The following is a 13,841-nucleotide window of genomic DNA, read 5'->3' on the forward strand; positions in this document are numbered from 1 at the left end:
TACCAGAAGGCATGTTTGGTGAAAACCAAAGACAGCATTTGACCACAAGAACCTGATACCAACTGTAAAGCATGGTGGTGGAAATATTATGGTTTGGGGCAGCTTTGCTGCATCAGGGCCTGGGCAGCCCACCATCATAGAATCCACGATGAATTATTCATTGTATCAGAGCGTGCTTGAGGAAAATGTGAGGCCATCTGTCAGAAAGTTGAAGCTCAATCGAAGGTGGACCTTGCAACATGACAATGACCCTAAACATACCAGTAAATCCACCAAGGCATGGCTGAAAAGAAAGAAATGGAGGGTTCTGGAATGGCCAAGTCAAAGCCCGGATCTAAATCCCATCGAGATGTTGTGGGGGATTTGAAACGAACTGTGCATGCAAGAAACCCCTCAAACATCGCACAGCTGAAAGAATTCTGCATGGAGGTGTGGGCAAAAATTTCTCCCAGTTGATGTCAGAGACTGGTAGACATTTATAAGAAACGCCGACTTGAGGTTGTTTCTGCCAAAGGGGGCAATACCACCTATAAGAGCCAAGGGTGTACTTACTTTTTCCGCATGCGAAATTTGCATTTATGTTTATTTAAATTATACAATGGACTACAAAATGTAAATGTTTCATGATATTTGTTATATTATATCACCTTTATCTATCAATATTGTTGAAATGAGGATGAAATAGCTGTATGTTGAAATATGTTGAAAAAGTCAAAACTTTACATGGGGTGTACTTACTTTTTCACGTGACTGTATATATATTGTTGCGGATTTGAGAATTGTTGTAAATATCACCCTGTGTAAGTGTAATGATCGTTGTAAATACCTCCGTTTAAGTGTAAAGATCATAGGTCGTCCCCTTAGTTAATCCATCGCATGCACGTTGGCCACCATATACCCTTCTAAATAGTTATTTCTTATTCTATGTAGTTTAAGGCTCTGTTTCCCATTAGTTGACTCTGCATTGCATCAGATGACATAAGATAGGATCCCTCCGACGCCCCCATGGCATCTTCAAAATGCCAGTAACTTTGGATGGGGTTATTGGCATCACCATCGCGATTCGCATTGCCAACTGCATTCGCCCTCCATTGAGCACGCGGTCAGCTCGGAGAAGAAAGGCGTGTCTCCACCTCGTCATGGGAAGGGGGAGTGAACCAGCCCCGATCAACCAACCAAGGATAAGGGGTTTGGCTTGAGAGGGCGGAGAGAGAACGATCGGGCAGTTTCGCGAACGTTCCAGGGTGTGGCGCTATAAAACCCATCGCCCGGACCCTCCCACCACAGTCCACCGGGTTGGAAGTTGAGTTCAGTGGAGGAGGAGCAGCAGAGTTCAGTTCAGTGGAGGAGTGAGCACTGAGAAAGTTGAGTGAACCAACCGCAGTTTTGAGACCACCGTAGTCCGGCCCCCCTATGACACGCAGCTTCGACCCGCTGCTAAGCGGGAACCACATTGCTGTGGGATCAGTGGCATCGGTGGCCGTCGAGGTCGAGCCCGACGTCCCGTGCGGGAGCAAGCTCCAACTGAACCTTCCCCCCCTTCCAGCCATTCGTTCCTGCCTTCATTCCCCATTTGTGTAAGTCTGATTGTCGTCCGTCTTCTGTGTTGTCCTGGGATATAAGTTAAGCCTGTTTAGATAAGTTAGTATTGCACTGTGTCTTCTGATCCTTCCATCCTTCTGTAAATTATTTTCGTTTCTTTCCTTCTCCTTGGTTCCTTTTGACTTGTACATAATTAGTAGTAATAAATCCTGTTCTTCCTACCTTACCTTCTGGTTTCCTCACATCCGTTCGTCCTTGTCTTTTCCCAATTGAATACCTGTGGCACGATTTGGCCAACGTTTAAGAATCGGGTCTAGTTACTTGCTAATGGTTCGTGCCGCGGCTGCTAATCCGCTCGGCAATTAACATCTTGTCCGCGGTCGCGAACGAGGTTGCTCACCTGCCTCCCTGGAGGGAGCTGAGCAGCTTCAGGACTCACGTCGGTTAGTCACAAACAAGGGGATTAATCCCCCCTTCTTAAGGGGAAAAGGGGCCGACGTTGAGATCCGCAACAATATATATATATATGTCATATTAAAGCGCGGCGTTACGCGCGCTGCTTGTGAGCAAGGAGGAAGCGGACAAGCGGTAACATATAAACGTCTTTGTTGTAAGACTGCACTGTAACACTGTACTGTTCCGGGCTGGGCGCCCGGTGTATATCATGAGGCCACGCCTACCCCTGGTGCGTGGCCACCGCCCACTTGGTGCGTGGAATGATGTCACCACGCCAGTGGGCTTTTGTGTCCGCCACACGCGCCCCCCCAGAATTCCCGCGCACCTGGAGGGCCAGTTTGCGGGGCAGACGAATGACCCGGCCGAAGCGCCCCCTGGCGATCGGCGGCATCCGGGGTGCAGGGATACCAGGTGGGATGCCCCTGGCTGCCCCTGGGATGGGTGCAGGACCGGGGGGCGCCGTGGCGGCGGGGCTGGGCGGTGCCGGGGGTCCGCCCGCAGGAGGGCGGCCCCGACGTGGGGGTCGGGCCACTGGCGGTGGATGGTCCACATCGAGGTGGGCCGGCTTGAGGCGGTCTACCGAAACGCGGTCAGGAGTACCGCCGATGTCCAGGGTGAAGTGCTTCGCCCCGGTCTCCAGCACGCGGAAAGGCCCGTCGTACGGGGGCCGCAGTGGTGTCCGATGGGCATCGTGGCGGACGAAGACGTACTCCGCCGTGCGAAGCTCCGGGGCGACGTGCGTCGGTGGGTGCCCGTGGCATGCCGTTGGCACCGGGGCGAACCTCTGGGCGGTCTCTTGCAGAGCGGAGCGCTGCTGTGCCGCGGACCATGGTGCCGTGGAGTCGGGGAGGAACTCGCCCGGCACCCGCAGCGGTTGCCCGAAGACCAACTCCGCCGCGGATGCGCGCAGGTCCTCCTTGGGCGCCGTCCGGAGGCCCAGCAGGACCCAGGGGAGCCTGTCGACCCAGCCGCCGTCGCGGAGGGTGGCCCGGAGCGCGGCCTTCAATGAGCGGTGAAATCGCTCACACAGGCCGTTAGCCTGGGGGTGGTAGGCCGTGGTTCGGTGCAGCCGGACCCCGAGCCCCTGCACAACCGCCCCCCAGAGCTCCGAGGTGAACTGGGGGCCGCGGTCGGATGAGATGTCTGAGGGGGCGCCGAACCGGGCGACCCAGGTGGCGATGAAAGCCTGCGCGACATCGGCCGCCGTTGTCGACGCCAAGGGCACGGCCTCCGGCCACCGGGTGGTGCGGTCCACCATGGTGAGGACGTAGGTGAAACCCCGCGAGGGGGGCAGAGGTCCCACCAGGTCCACGTGGACGTGGTCAAACCGGCGTTCCGGCACCGTGAACGGGGCCAACGGGGCCTGGGTGTGCCGGTGCACCTTGGCGCGCTGGCACGCGAGGCACGTCCTGGCCCAGCCGCGGACGGCCTTCCGCAGGCCATGCCAGACGAACTTGTCGGCGATCAGCCTTTGGGAGGCCCTCGCGCCCGGGTGGGACAGGCCGTGGATGGCGTCAAACACCTGGCGCTGCCAGCCCGCGGTCACAATGGGGCGAGGACGCCCGAGGGAGACGTCGCACAAGAGGGCCGCCCCCGCGCCGTCGAACGGCACCTCGGTGACGCGGAGGCCCGTGACGGCGGTCCGCAAGGCCTGGACGTCGGGGTCAGCGGCCTGGTCCGCTGCCATCCGGGCATAGTCGATGCCGAGGTGGACTGCGTGGGCGACGGCCCGGGAAAGGCAATCCGCCACCGGGTTGTCCTTCCCCGCGATGTGCTGGATGTCCGTCGTGTACTCGGACACGGCCGAGAGGTGACGCTGCTGCCGGGCCGACCACGGCTCGGTGACCTTGCCCATCGCGAAGATCAGCGGCTTGTGGTCGACGAAGGCAGTGAATGCCCGGCCCTCGAGCAGATGGCGGAAGTGCCTGACCGCCAAGTGAAGTCCGAGCAACTCGCGGTCGAAGGTACTGTAACGGCGTTCGGGCGGGCGAAGCTGCCGGCTAAAGAACGCCAGCGGTTGCCAAGCTCCACGCACCCATTGCTCGTGCACCGCGCCCACCGCATAGTCCGAGGCATCGGTGGTGAGGGCGATCGGTGCATCGGGCGCCGGGTGCGCGAGCATGGTGGCGTTAGCCAAGGCGAGCTTCGCGCCCGTGAACGCCGTGTCCATCTGCTCGGTCCAGGTAACGTCGCCTTTGCCCGGCTTACCTCGGAGAGCTTCGTGCAGGGGGCACAGGAGCTGGGCGATACGGGGCAGGAACCGATGGTAAAAGTTCACCATGCCCAGGAACTCCTGCAGCCCTCTGATCGTGCGGGGGCGCAGAAACCCCTTCACCGCCTCCACCTTGGCCGGCAGGGGGACGGCGCCGTGCCTGGTGACACGGTGCCCCAGAAAATCGATTGTGGCGGCGCCGAACCGGCACTTTGCGGGGTTCACAATCAGGCCATGCTGGCCCAGGCGTTCGAAGAGCGTGCGGAGGTGGCGTAGGTGCTCTTCGCGGGACGCGCTGGCGACGAGGATATCGTCCAGGTAGACGTAGACAAAATCCAAGTCGCGCAGGACGCTGTCCATCAGTCGCTGGAACGCCTGAGCCGCATTCTTCAGACCGAAGGGCATGCGCAGGAACTCGAAGAGTCCGAATGGCGTGATGACCGCCGTCTTCGGGACGTCCTCCGGCCTGACGGGGACCTGATGGTAGCCGCGTATGAGGTCCACCTTCGAGAAGAAGGACCTGCCCGCCAAACGGGCGGAAAAGTCCTGAATGTGGGGGACGGGGTAGCGGTCGGGAGTCGTGGCATCATTGAGACGGCGATAGTCCCCGCACGGTCGCCATCCCCCGCCGGGCTTCGGCACGATGTGCAGCGGCGACGCCCAAGCGCTCTCTGAGCGCCGAACGATGCCGAGTCGCTCCAGGGTAGCGAACTCCGCTTTTGCCACCGCCAGCTTCGTCGGCTCGAGGCGGCGTGCCCGGGCGTAGACCGGTGGCCCGACGGTGGGGATGTGATGGGCCACCCCGTGCTTGACGGCCCCCGCCGAGAAGGTGGGCCGCGTGAGGGCCGGGAAGCTGGCGAGGAGGCGGGTGAATGCGTCCGCTGCCGGAAGCGTACAGACCAACGTGGCCGGAACCGAATCGTTCGGCAAGCCGCTTGGCAAGCCGCTCGTTGAGCTGGGCAACGCACATGCGAGCGAGCTGAACGTCTCGGCCTGGACAAGCCATCTGCGCTTGACGTCGACCAGGAGCCCATTAGCGCACAGGAAGTCCGCGCCAAGCAGTGCCATGGGCACGTCGGCGGTGACGAACGTCCATCGGAAAACCTGCCCTCCAAACCGCAGAGAGAGGCAGCGTTTTCCGTACGTACGGATGGGCGTCCCGTTCGCGGCAAGCAGCGCGGGGCCCCCACCCGCGGCGTGCTTGTCTGACGTGCCGGCGGGAATGACACTCACCTGTGCTCCCGTGTCGCACAGGTAACGGCGCCCGGAGAAGGTGTCCGTTATGAACAGCAGGCTGCTCGAACGGCCGGCGCTCATCGCCACAATTGAGCGCCGGCCCGGGCATTTCCCGACCCGTTGAAGGAGCACGGCGGATGACACCGCCGAGCTTCGTGGCCGAACTTGGCGTGGAACCAGCACCAGGTGGTGGAGCTGGAGGAGCGCGGCTGGCTCCGCCAGGCCGGTGGAGTCGACGGGTTTCCCCGCGGTGGCGGTTTTCGCCGCGGCGGTGGGCGGGGCGTGGCGGCGTTCACGAGGTGCGTATCAGCATGCTGCTGAACCACAGCGTGCTGTAGAAGATGATGCTGTGGAACATCAGCGTGCTGTAGAAGATGATGCTGTGGAACATCAGCGTCGAAGGCCGTGACGGCCACGCCAACGCTCGCCCGCGTGTCCGAAGCGGCGAAGTACTTGTCCGCCTCGGCCGCCAATGCTCGGGGTTCCGTTAGCCCGGTCCCGGCCAACGCGAGGCGAACCTGCGCTGGAAGTTGGCGACGGAAAAGCGCCCGGAATAGCGAACCGAGGGCCTCGTCGCCCAACAGGGACAGCATATGGTCCATTCGGACCGACGGGCGCGTCTCACCGAGCTCGGGGAGATCCAGGAGGCGGTCGGCACGTGCGTCGTCCGTGAGGCCGAACGTGGCTAGGAGTAGCCGCTTGAGTGTCTCGTACTTGTGGCCGTCCGGTGGGTGGCGAAGGACGGACACAACTCGAGCGGCCGTGCCGGGCCCGAGGGAGGCGACGACATGGCAGTAGCGCAGGTCGTCGTTGGTGAGGCGCCGAAGCTGAAACTGGGCTTCGGCTTGAACGAACCAGACCTCGGCCTGGGCCTCCCAAAATTCGGGAAGTTTAATCGCCATTGCCATGGCGTCGTGTTCGGAAGGATCGCTACGGCAGATCCAACGTCGAGGGTCACCAGTAAAGCGCGGCGTTACGCGCGCTGCTTGTGAGCAAGGAGGAAGCGGACAAGCGGTAACATATAAACGTCTTTATTGTAAGACTGCACTGTAACACTGTACTGTTCCGGGCTGGGCGCCCGGTGTATATCATGAGGCCACGCCTACCCCTGGTGCGTGGCCACCGCCCACTTGGTGCATGGAATGATGTCACCACGCCAGTGGGCTTTTGTGTCCGCCACAATATATATATATGAGGGCCCTAACCGTTGATGTACCATACTCTTTTCAGAGCATCGGTGCTGACGAAGCAGTTTCTTAGTGAGGGTTATATGGGGTGGTTGCCATTGCCTTCCCAGCAGTAGGGATTTATTATCATAATAATGACGTCATAGGTCACGTGGTATGGGTGCCATCTTGGAAAAACCGAAAAACGTTGCACCTCTATCTCCAAAACCGCTCCATGGAAAAAATTGAAAGGTGGGTCATTGTAAAGTACTCACCATGGGGAATAACATATGTCAATTATGATTCCATAGGTGCCTTCAGTATGTCATCATAAATCGACAAGTAGAACGCTTCATCCAATCAGTATGAAATTTATTGAGCTTGAGCTAGGGATAACTTGGTCGAGAAAAGAATATTGATGACGTCATCGGTCACATGGTTCGGCAGCCATATTTTTTATGGTGTAGCTTGTTGGGCAATGCCATCTGGAACAGCGTTTGTCTGTCTGTCAGGGGTATGTATGCTTGTCCCTCACAAATGTCCACCAATCAGAGCAGAGGATCTGGTCACATGACAGGGGACAGCAGATCCTCCACTCAGCAGATCCAAGCCCCGGCTACACTGTTGTTAGACTATCGGTCTTGTTTTCCTTGATATAAGGCTTGTACATAAATCACGTGCAGGACAAGACAACATTGTACTTTAATGTGGATTACAAGGAAATTATTACACAATGGAGATTTATCTATAGTACAATTCTGTCATGTCGACCATGTAGTGAAGACATCAGGGTGACGGATGACCAAAACGAGCTTTAACTCCGAGGGGTATACCCAAAAATATGGCGGTTATCTCTTTGGCACGCGCGGGGGAGAGATAACGAGGTCCTTACCTAAATGGACGGACGTGACGGGGGTTTATTCCTCGAATCCACAACAAATAATTAACACACAGGAAAAGGAAAATTCACAATACAAGAATGAAATGCAAAAATAAAGGATTTAATGAATATAATTGTAAGACTATGAAAAGGAAAGCTGAGGTAAAAGCAAATATCCTAAATGAGGGACCCTCTTCTCAGACTCGTATACAGACACAGGGAGGAATAAAATTAATCAAAATGGTTTGGTGAGTCGGCCGATACTCAGCTTGCTCCAATGAGAATGACTGTGGAGGGGCCCCGAGTCTGCGTGGAAAGCGCACAAGATGGCGTGAATTGCCACATGGCACCGTAGCCGGGAAGCAGCAGCAAAACGAGTCCAGGAGCACCACCGCTCGGGAACACCGTCATCACCCCATCCGCTACACAAGACTCCAATCAGTTTCCCTGGAGCACACGGCAGAAACCCAGCCTTCCTCCAACCCGGCCAGAACAAGCGAGAGAGAGAGAAAATTCAAGCGTGTCCGCTCGCAACAGAAGCCAGGACCAAGAGAGAGAACAATGGCGGTCCCTTCGCTTTTTCCTCTCTTGCATCCCGATGACGTGCAGCGCCGTCGCATCGCCCCATCATTACCCAACCAATCCTCATTCGGGGCGTGACCTCACGGCCATTCTTGACACCATCAAGAATGTTCGGGGTGGGGTTTACTTGCCGATTGGCAATTGTTCGGGTCTTTGTCGGCATGACGGTGTTGTGGGTGAATGGAGCTTTTCGTCGTTCTTGTCGTTCGTAATGGCAGCCCTTTTTAGTTTGAATAAAACAGAAGGGAAAATCACAGGGGCAATTACACATTGGGGATTATTCTTTTCCTAATTAGCATAGCTCCACCCCTCGTATGGAGACACATATACAATCTTACCCGGACAGTCGGCCTAACGGATTCCCTACTTAGTTACATTGAGGTGGGCTTCTTCTTCTTCGCATCATCGGAGCATTCTAAACCTACACAATTCTATCTGGACTAAGGTATTTCATTACCTACCCCCACACACGTAATAGTACTGTCTATGGGTTTTGAACTTGAGTTCCAAGTATCATGAGACATCAGTTCTCATGGGAATGCTAAACAAAGTCAACCTAAAAGTCAAGGAAAATCGACTTCTATGGCATGTTAAAAGGTGTATTTGCCAAATGGAAAGGTCAGAACCATACAAAGCTCATTCAAAGCCCTAGAAAAGTCCACGTAGGGCCAGAATTGATCTACTGTATACAGCCTCTCATCATTTTGTCCTCTTAATCCCAAACTGCAGAAATAGCAGGACAACCTACAAGAAGTGAATGTTTCCCAGTCTGAGAACAAAATCTGGACAGGTAATCACTATGTAGCATGATGCATATAGCTGCTATTGCACCTCTATAAAGTTGTTTTAAAGCCATTTTATATGTCGTTTAGACTATGGGCATCATTCATTAAAAAACAACCAAAAGGGACCGCATCAGTTTTCTAACGAACCAATCCAGCACAAAATGGCCACAGGAATGGAGATAATTTCGAATGTTTGGTATGGTCTCAATATCCACTCTAGAGATCCCTCGGTGTAAATATTTTGAGCTCTCCAGATATCTGCAGTATATCTACCTTCTCAATTGGATAAGCTTTGGACACAACTAATGTTGTGGACCCTTGATTGGAGAGGTTCTCTGATTGAAGAGTCAAAACCTCAATGATGGACAGTTCCCAGTTGATTATTGCAAAGGCAAATTAATGTTCAAACCAACATATTTTGTCTTGTTTTGCAAATTGGAATTGTATTGATATATATTTGTCAAAGTGTAAGAATGAAAAGTGTCTTCATTGATATGCATTTCATTGCTGCCAGATATACCATGCATTCATTATCTTGTGTGAGGCGCTGCAATGGGAACAGTTACAAGGGGTCTATTCCAAACAGAAGCCACTGTAGGAAGGAATGTCTGACTGTGGGAAACATGTGAGTGGCTGATGTTAGAATGTAAAATCATCTTATGCTTTATTTATTTATTTATATGCAGCCTGTTTCTGATTGACTGCATCATTTTTCTGGAGGCACGGCTCTGCCGCTGATGCAATGCTCCCTTATGAGCTAGCTGGTGCTCATTTTTCCAACCTCAGAAGAATGACAGGCTGAGTCGACCCACCTGATGTTAATTCAACAGCACGACAGGGGTTTGAACTCAATAACTCAATACCCTAGGATCTTAAAGCCAGCCATCTTAACCGTTAAGCTCACACTCTGCTTATCTTATGATCATGCAAGACAACAGGAGCAACTGTAATTGAAATCAAGGTTGACTCAGAGACTTCCAAGTCTAAGAATTGTACTCTCGTTCTTTAACTTCTTACACGCAAAGCCTCAACTTACCATCACACCCCTTCGCTCTAGCTCTTGTAAAACAGATTGGACGAGTATGGGGAATTGCAATGACAGCTGACAGCCACGCTGCACTGGGTCAGTTGGCGTAATCATCTTAATCTTGAGCCCTTTGAGTTGTCCTTTGCTTTCTGCATTGAAGGTTCTCTGAAGCAGCAGTTCTAAATATGCTGTAAGTTGCACAGACTTCTTCCGCAATGCTGGCATAGAAGCTTCTGTGAAGATCTGTACAACAGGTGAATCCCACAGTACTATGAATTGTTATGTTGTATAAAGTGAATAAAATACCATTTTCAGTATTATATCTATATATATATATATATATATATATATATATATATATATATATATATATATATATATATATATATATATATGTATTGATTGATTGATTGATATATATATATATATAATATTGATATATATATTGATATATATATTGATATATATATTGATATATATATTGATATATATATTGATATATATATATATATTGATATATATATATATTGATTGATATATATTGATATATATATATATATATATATATTGATTGATATATATATATATATATATATATATTGATATATATATATATATATATATATATATTGATATATTGATATACATTGATATATATCTATTGATATATATATATTGATATATATATACTGATATATATATATATATTGATATATTGATATATATATATATATATATATTGATATATATATATTGATATATATATATTGATATATATATATATATATATTGATATATATATACATATATATATATATTGATATATATTGATATATTGATATATATATTGATATATATATTGATATATAGATATTTCAATCAAAAATATATATTTTCATCTATTTTGGTGTTAGACAATTGTAACGCATTCTCTAAACAACTATACTGTATAGGTTTTATGGATCAACATCGCTTGTTTTAAACTATAGGATGTATATTTTGAGTGCATATTTGGAGGGTGTATATTTGGAGGCCTATATTTATTAAAGTTAGCTAAGAGGTAACCTTTTTTCTTTAAACTATTTTTCACACTTGAGAGTGATGTTGTTAGATGAGCAGTAAAATTACCTTTAAAACGATGTATAGGTTGTGTTTGTACTATTTTCGGTTTTTGAATAATTAGCGCATTTCGGAGGTCACGTGACTCCTTCTTTGCCGAACTTATCGATCATGGTGACATCTTAATTAAGAGTTGTTTCTCACTTATGATAATATATTTGATGATCGGAATGCACCATCAAACTAATTATATCAATATCCATGTTGAAATCCGATATAAATTGGGCATTTTATAAAGATTTCTATATATGGATTGACCCTCGGAGATCATGGCGACAGGTGGCGGCTCAGATGGTTTTAATTTATGAATTGTGAGAAAATAACTGTTTTCAAACCCCTATTTAGGTGTAGGGTGGTAAAAGATGTTATCCTATAAAGTTTCGTGCCGATTAACCTTGGGAGCTCAGAGGAGTAGGTTCACAAATGAACAAACAAACAAACAAACGGACATTTCGCTTATATATATATTGTTGTGGATATGAGGATTGTGTTTTTTTTATTGTATAAGTGCATTGTAAAATATCACCCTCCGTCCTCCAGTTGTGTATAAAGGTCAAAGTGCGTCCCGTAGTTAGGTCATATACAATCACGTTTAGCCAATCATAAATTCCCTGCTTGTTGGTAGTTTATTTCCTTATTCTATGTAGGTTAAGGCTGTGTCTTCCATTAATTGACACTCCATTGCACCGAATTCAAATAGATAGATCCCCTTTCATTCCCATTCCCAAAGCCTTTCCTGCCAACTGCATTCGCCGCAGCTGCTGGGCGGTTTTCACCGCGACTCCATTAGCCACGAGGTGGGCTCGGAAAAGAAGGGAGGAGGAGCCGCCGAATCCAGGGCGTGGCCCACCCATCGTCATCAAAAGGGTGGAGCCAGCGAGCCCTGACCAGCCAACCAGGGCTGGGGAAGTACCATCACAGGTGTGGCGCGGGTTGATCTAAAAGCGCGTTATATAAGCGCGCGCGGAGGCCTTTGAGATGGGTGATGAGTTCTGTGTTTTGAGTACTAAGAGGTTCCAAGAAAGAGTTGCGCCAGAGACGGAGAGAGAGGAGGGATCCCCACAAAGAGTTGCGCCAGTTAAGCAGAAGAGTCCACCAGAGTAAAAGGTGGTTGCGTCAAAGTTCTGAGTTCTAAGGAGCAGCTTTGGAGAGCACACGGTGCACCGGAGGAGCTTCGCCGCGCAGTTTGGAACCGCGGCGGTTTGGCGATCGCAGCTCGAATATTGACGGCGGCTGTCCGCTTCCAGCCCGACCGATCCCCGCTGAACCTTCCTCTCCCGCCAAGCCATTCCTCCTTCCAATCGTTCCTGCCTCCATTTCCCCATTCGTGTGAGTCTGCCTTTTGTTTGTTCTGTCCTGGGTATTAATTAAGACTGTAATAGATAAGCTAGAATTTTCACTGTGTCCTTCTGGTCTGTCCCTCTTTCTGTCTTTATTTTATTATCCTTCCTTCTTCCTTGGTTTCTTTTGGTCCTGTAAATAGTAATAAATCATATTCGTATTTCAAACCTTTTTGCCTTCGTCTTCTTCTTCTTCACATCCGTGTCGTCTTTGTCTTTTCCCTCATTGAATATCTGTGGCACGATTTGGCCAACGTTTCAGGATCAGGTTAGTCTTGTTAACGGTTCGGGCCGCGGCTGCCATCCGCTCGGCAAATCACCATCTTATCCGCGGTCGTGAACGAAGCGGCTCACCGGCCTTTCCGGAGGCCGCGGTGCAGCTTCAGGGACCATGTCGGTCAGTGACAAGCAAGGGGACTAATCCCTCCTCAAAGGGGAACCATAGGCCGACGTTGGGTTCCGTAACAATTGGTGCCGGGAGCGAGATACGGACCTGAAGTGCTTAGTGCGCTCAAATTACGAATGGGCCGAAATTGTGTTTTATAAAATCTTCAATTTGAAAAGCGTGCCATGGATGGTCAAGATGATCGGATGCCGGTGGGGGAAATAGATGAGCAGTTAGGGGTAACCCAGGACAAGAGGGAAGAAATGGACGAGAGAAATGATGATGTGGTTGAGGGAGTTTCAGGCGCGCAAAATGGTGCCCTCGCGCACGTGGTTGTAGCGGCACCAAATTTATCCGCGCCTGTGGTTGCAGAGGCACAAAATAGCGGCGCTGCGGCAGCCGAGTCTGCGGCACTGGGGAAATTGGACCTCTTTATGGTGCAAATCAGGGCATGCTTCGTGGTGCAAAGTAAGGAAATAGATGAAAAGATGGATAAATCAAGAGCGGAAAGCAGAGAAGTGGGACAAATGATGGAAAGGAATAATGAGCAATTACGAGACGGGTTAAACAATATGGGAAACAAATTTGAGGGGTTGGACAATAAATTCGAGGGGTTAAACAACGGGATGAAGGAGGTAAAGAATGGGTTAACGGGGGTGGAAAATAGAATGGCTGCCCAGGAGAATCAGATAGAGGGGGTGAAAAATGGGTTAGGGGGGTTAGAAAACAAGATGGAAAACAAATTGCGGGAAATAGGGGAGCAATCGGCCCGGGAAATTAAACAAATGGGAGAGCAGATAAAGAAGGTGAAAATCGGGGTAGAAACCAAATTGGATGCCCAAAGGGATGAGTTGGAACAGATTAGGGTGGCATCTACCAAAGAAATGGAGGAGATGAAGGAGGAGATGAAGGAGGAAATAAGACGAGGTGTAGGCGAGGAGGTCTCGGGGGTACGCGAGGAGGTAAAGCGAGGTGAGAAGCGTATGGAGAAGGAGGTGAGGAATAATATGGCTAGGTTACAGGGGGGCATAGAGGACCTGACGCAGGAGGTGGAACAGCTGACGATGGGACAGACGGAATTAGTGGAGCAGGTACAAAAGAACACTGCGGT

General features: G+C 50.6%; 1 protein-coding gene across 2 annotated transcripts in view; it reads right to left on the bottom strand.

The window, feature by feature from the left end:
• Positions 1-13,841, bottom strand: part of KYNU (kynureninase) — a 130,718-nt gene that overhangs the window by 8,112 nt on the left and 108,765 nt on the right. The window contains exon 12 of one of the 2 annotated variants that reach the window (XM_068102212.2): positions 9,896-10,129. The exons of the other annotated variant lie outside the window; for it this stretch is intronic. Coding sequence (XP_067958313.2) covers positions 9,896-10,129 — 234 coding nt within the window. The remainder of the gene's footprint in view (positions 1-9,895; positions 10,130-13,841) is intronic. 2 annotated transcript variants of the gene reach the window in all.

Source organism: Myxine glutinosa, chromosome 1, assembly GCF_964187855.1.
Source record: "Myxine glutinosa chromosome 1, kmMyxGlut1.1, whole genome shotgun sequence".
Classification (NCBI taxonomy): domain Eukaryota; kingdom Metazoa; phylum Chordata; class Myxini; order Myxiniformes; family Myxinidae; genus Myxine; species Myxine glutinosa.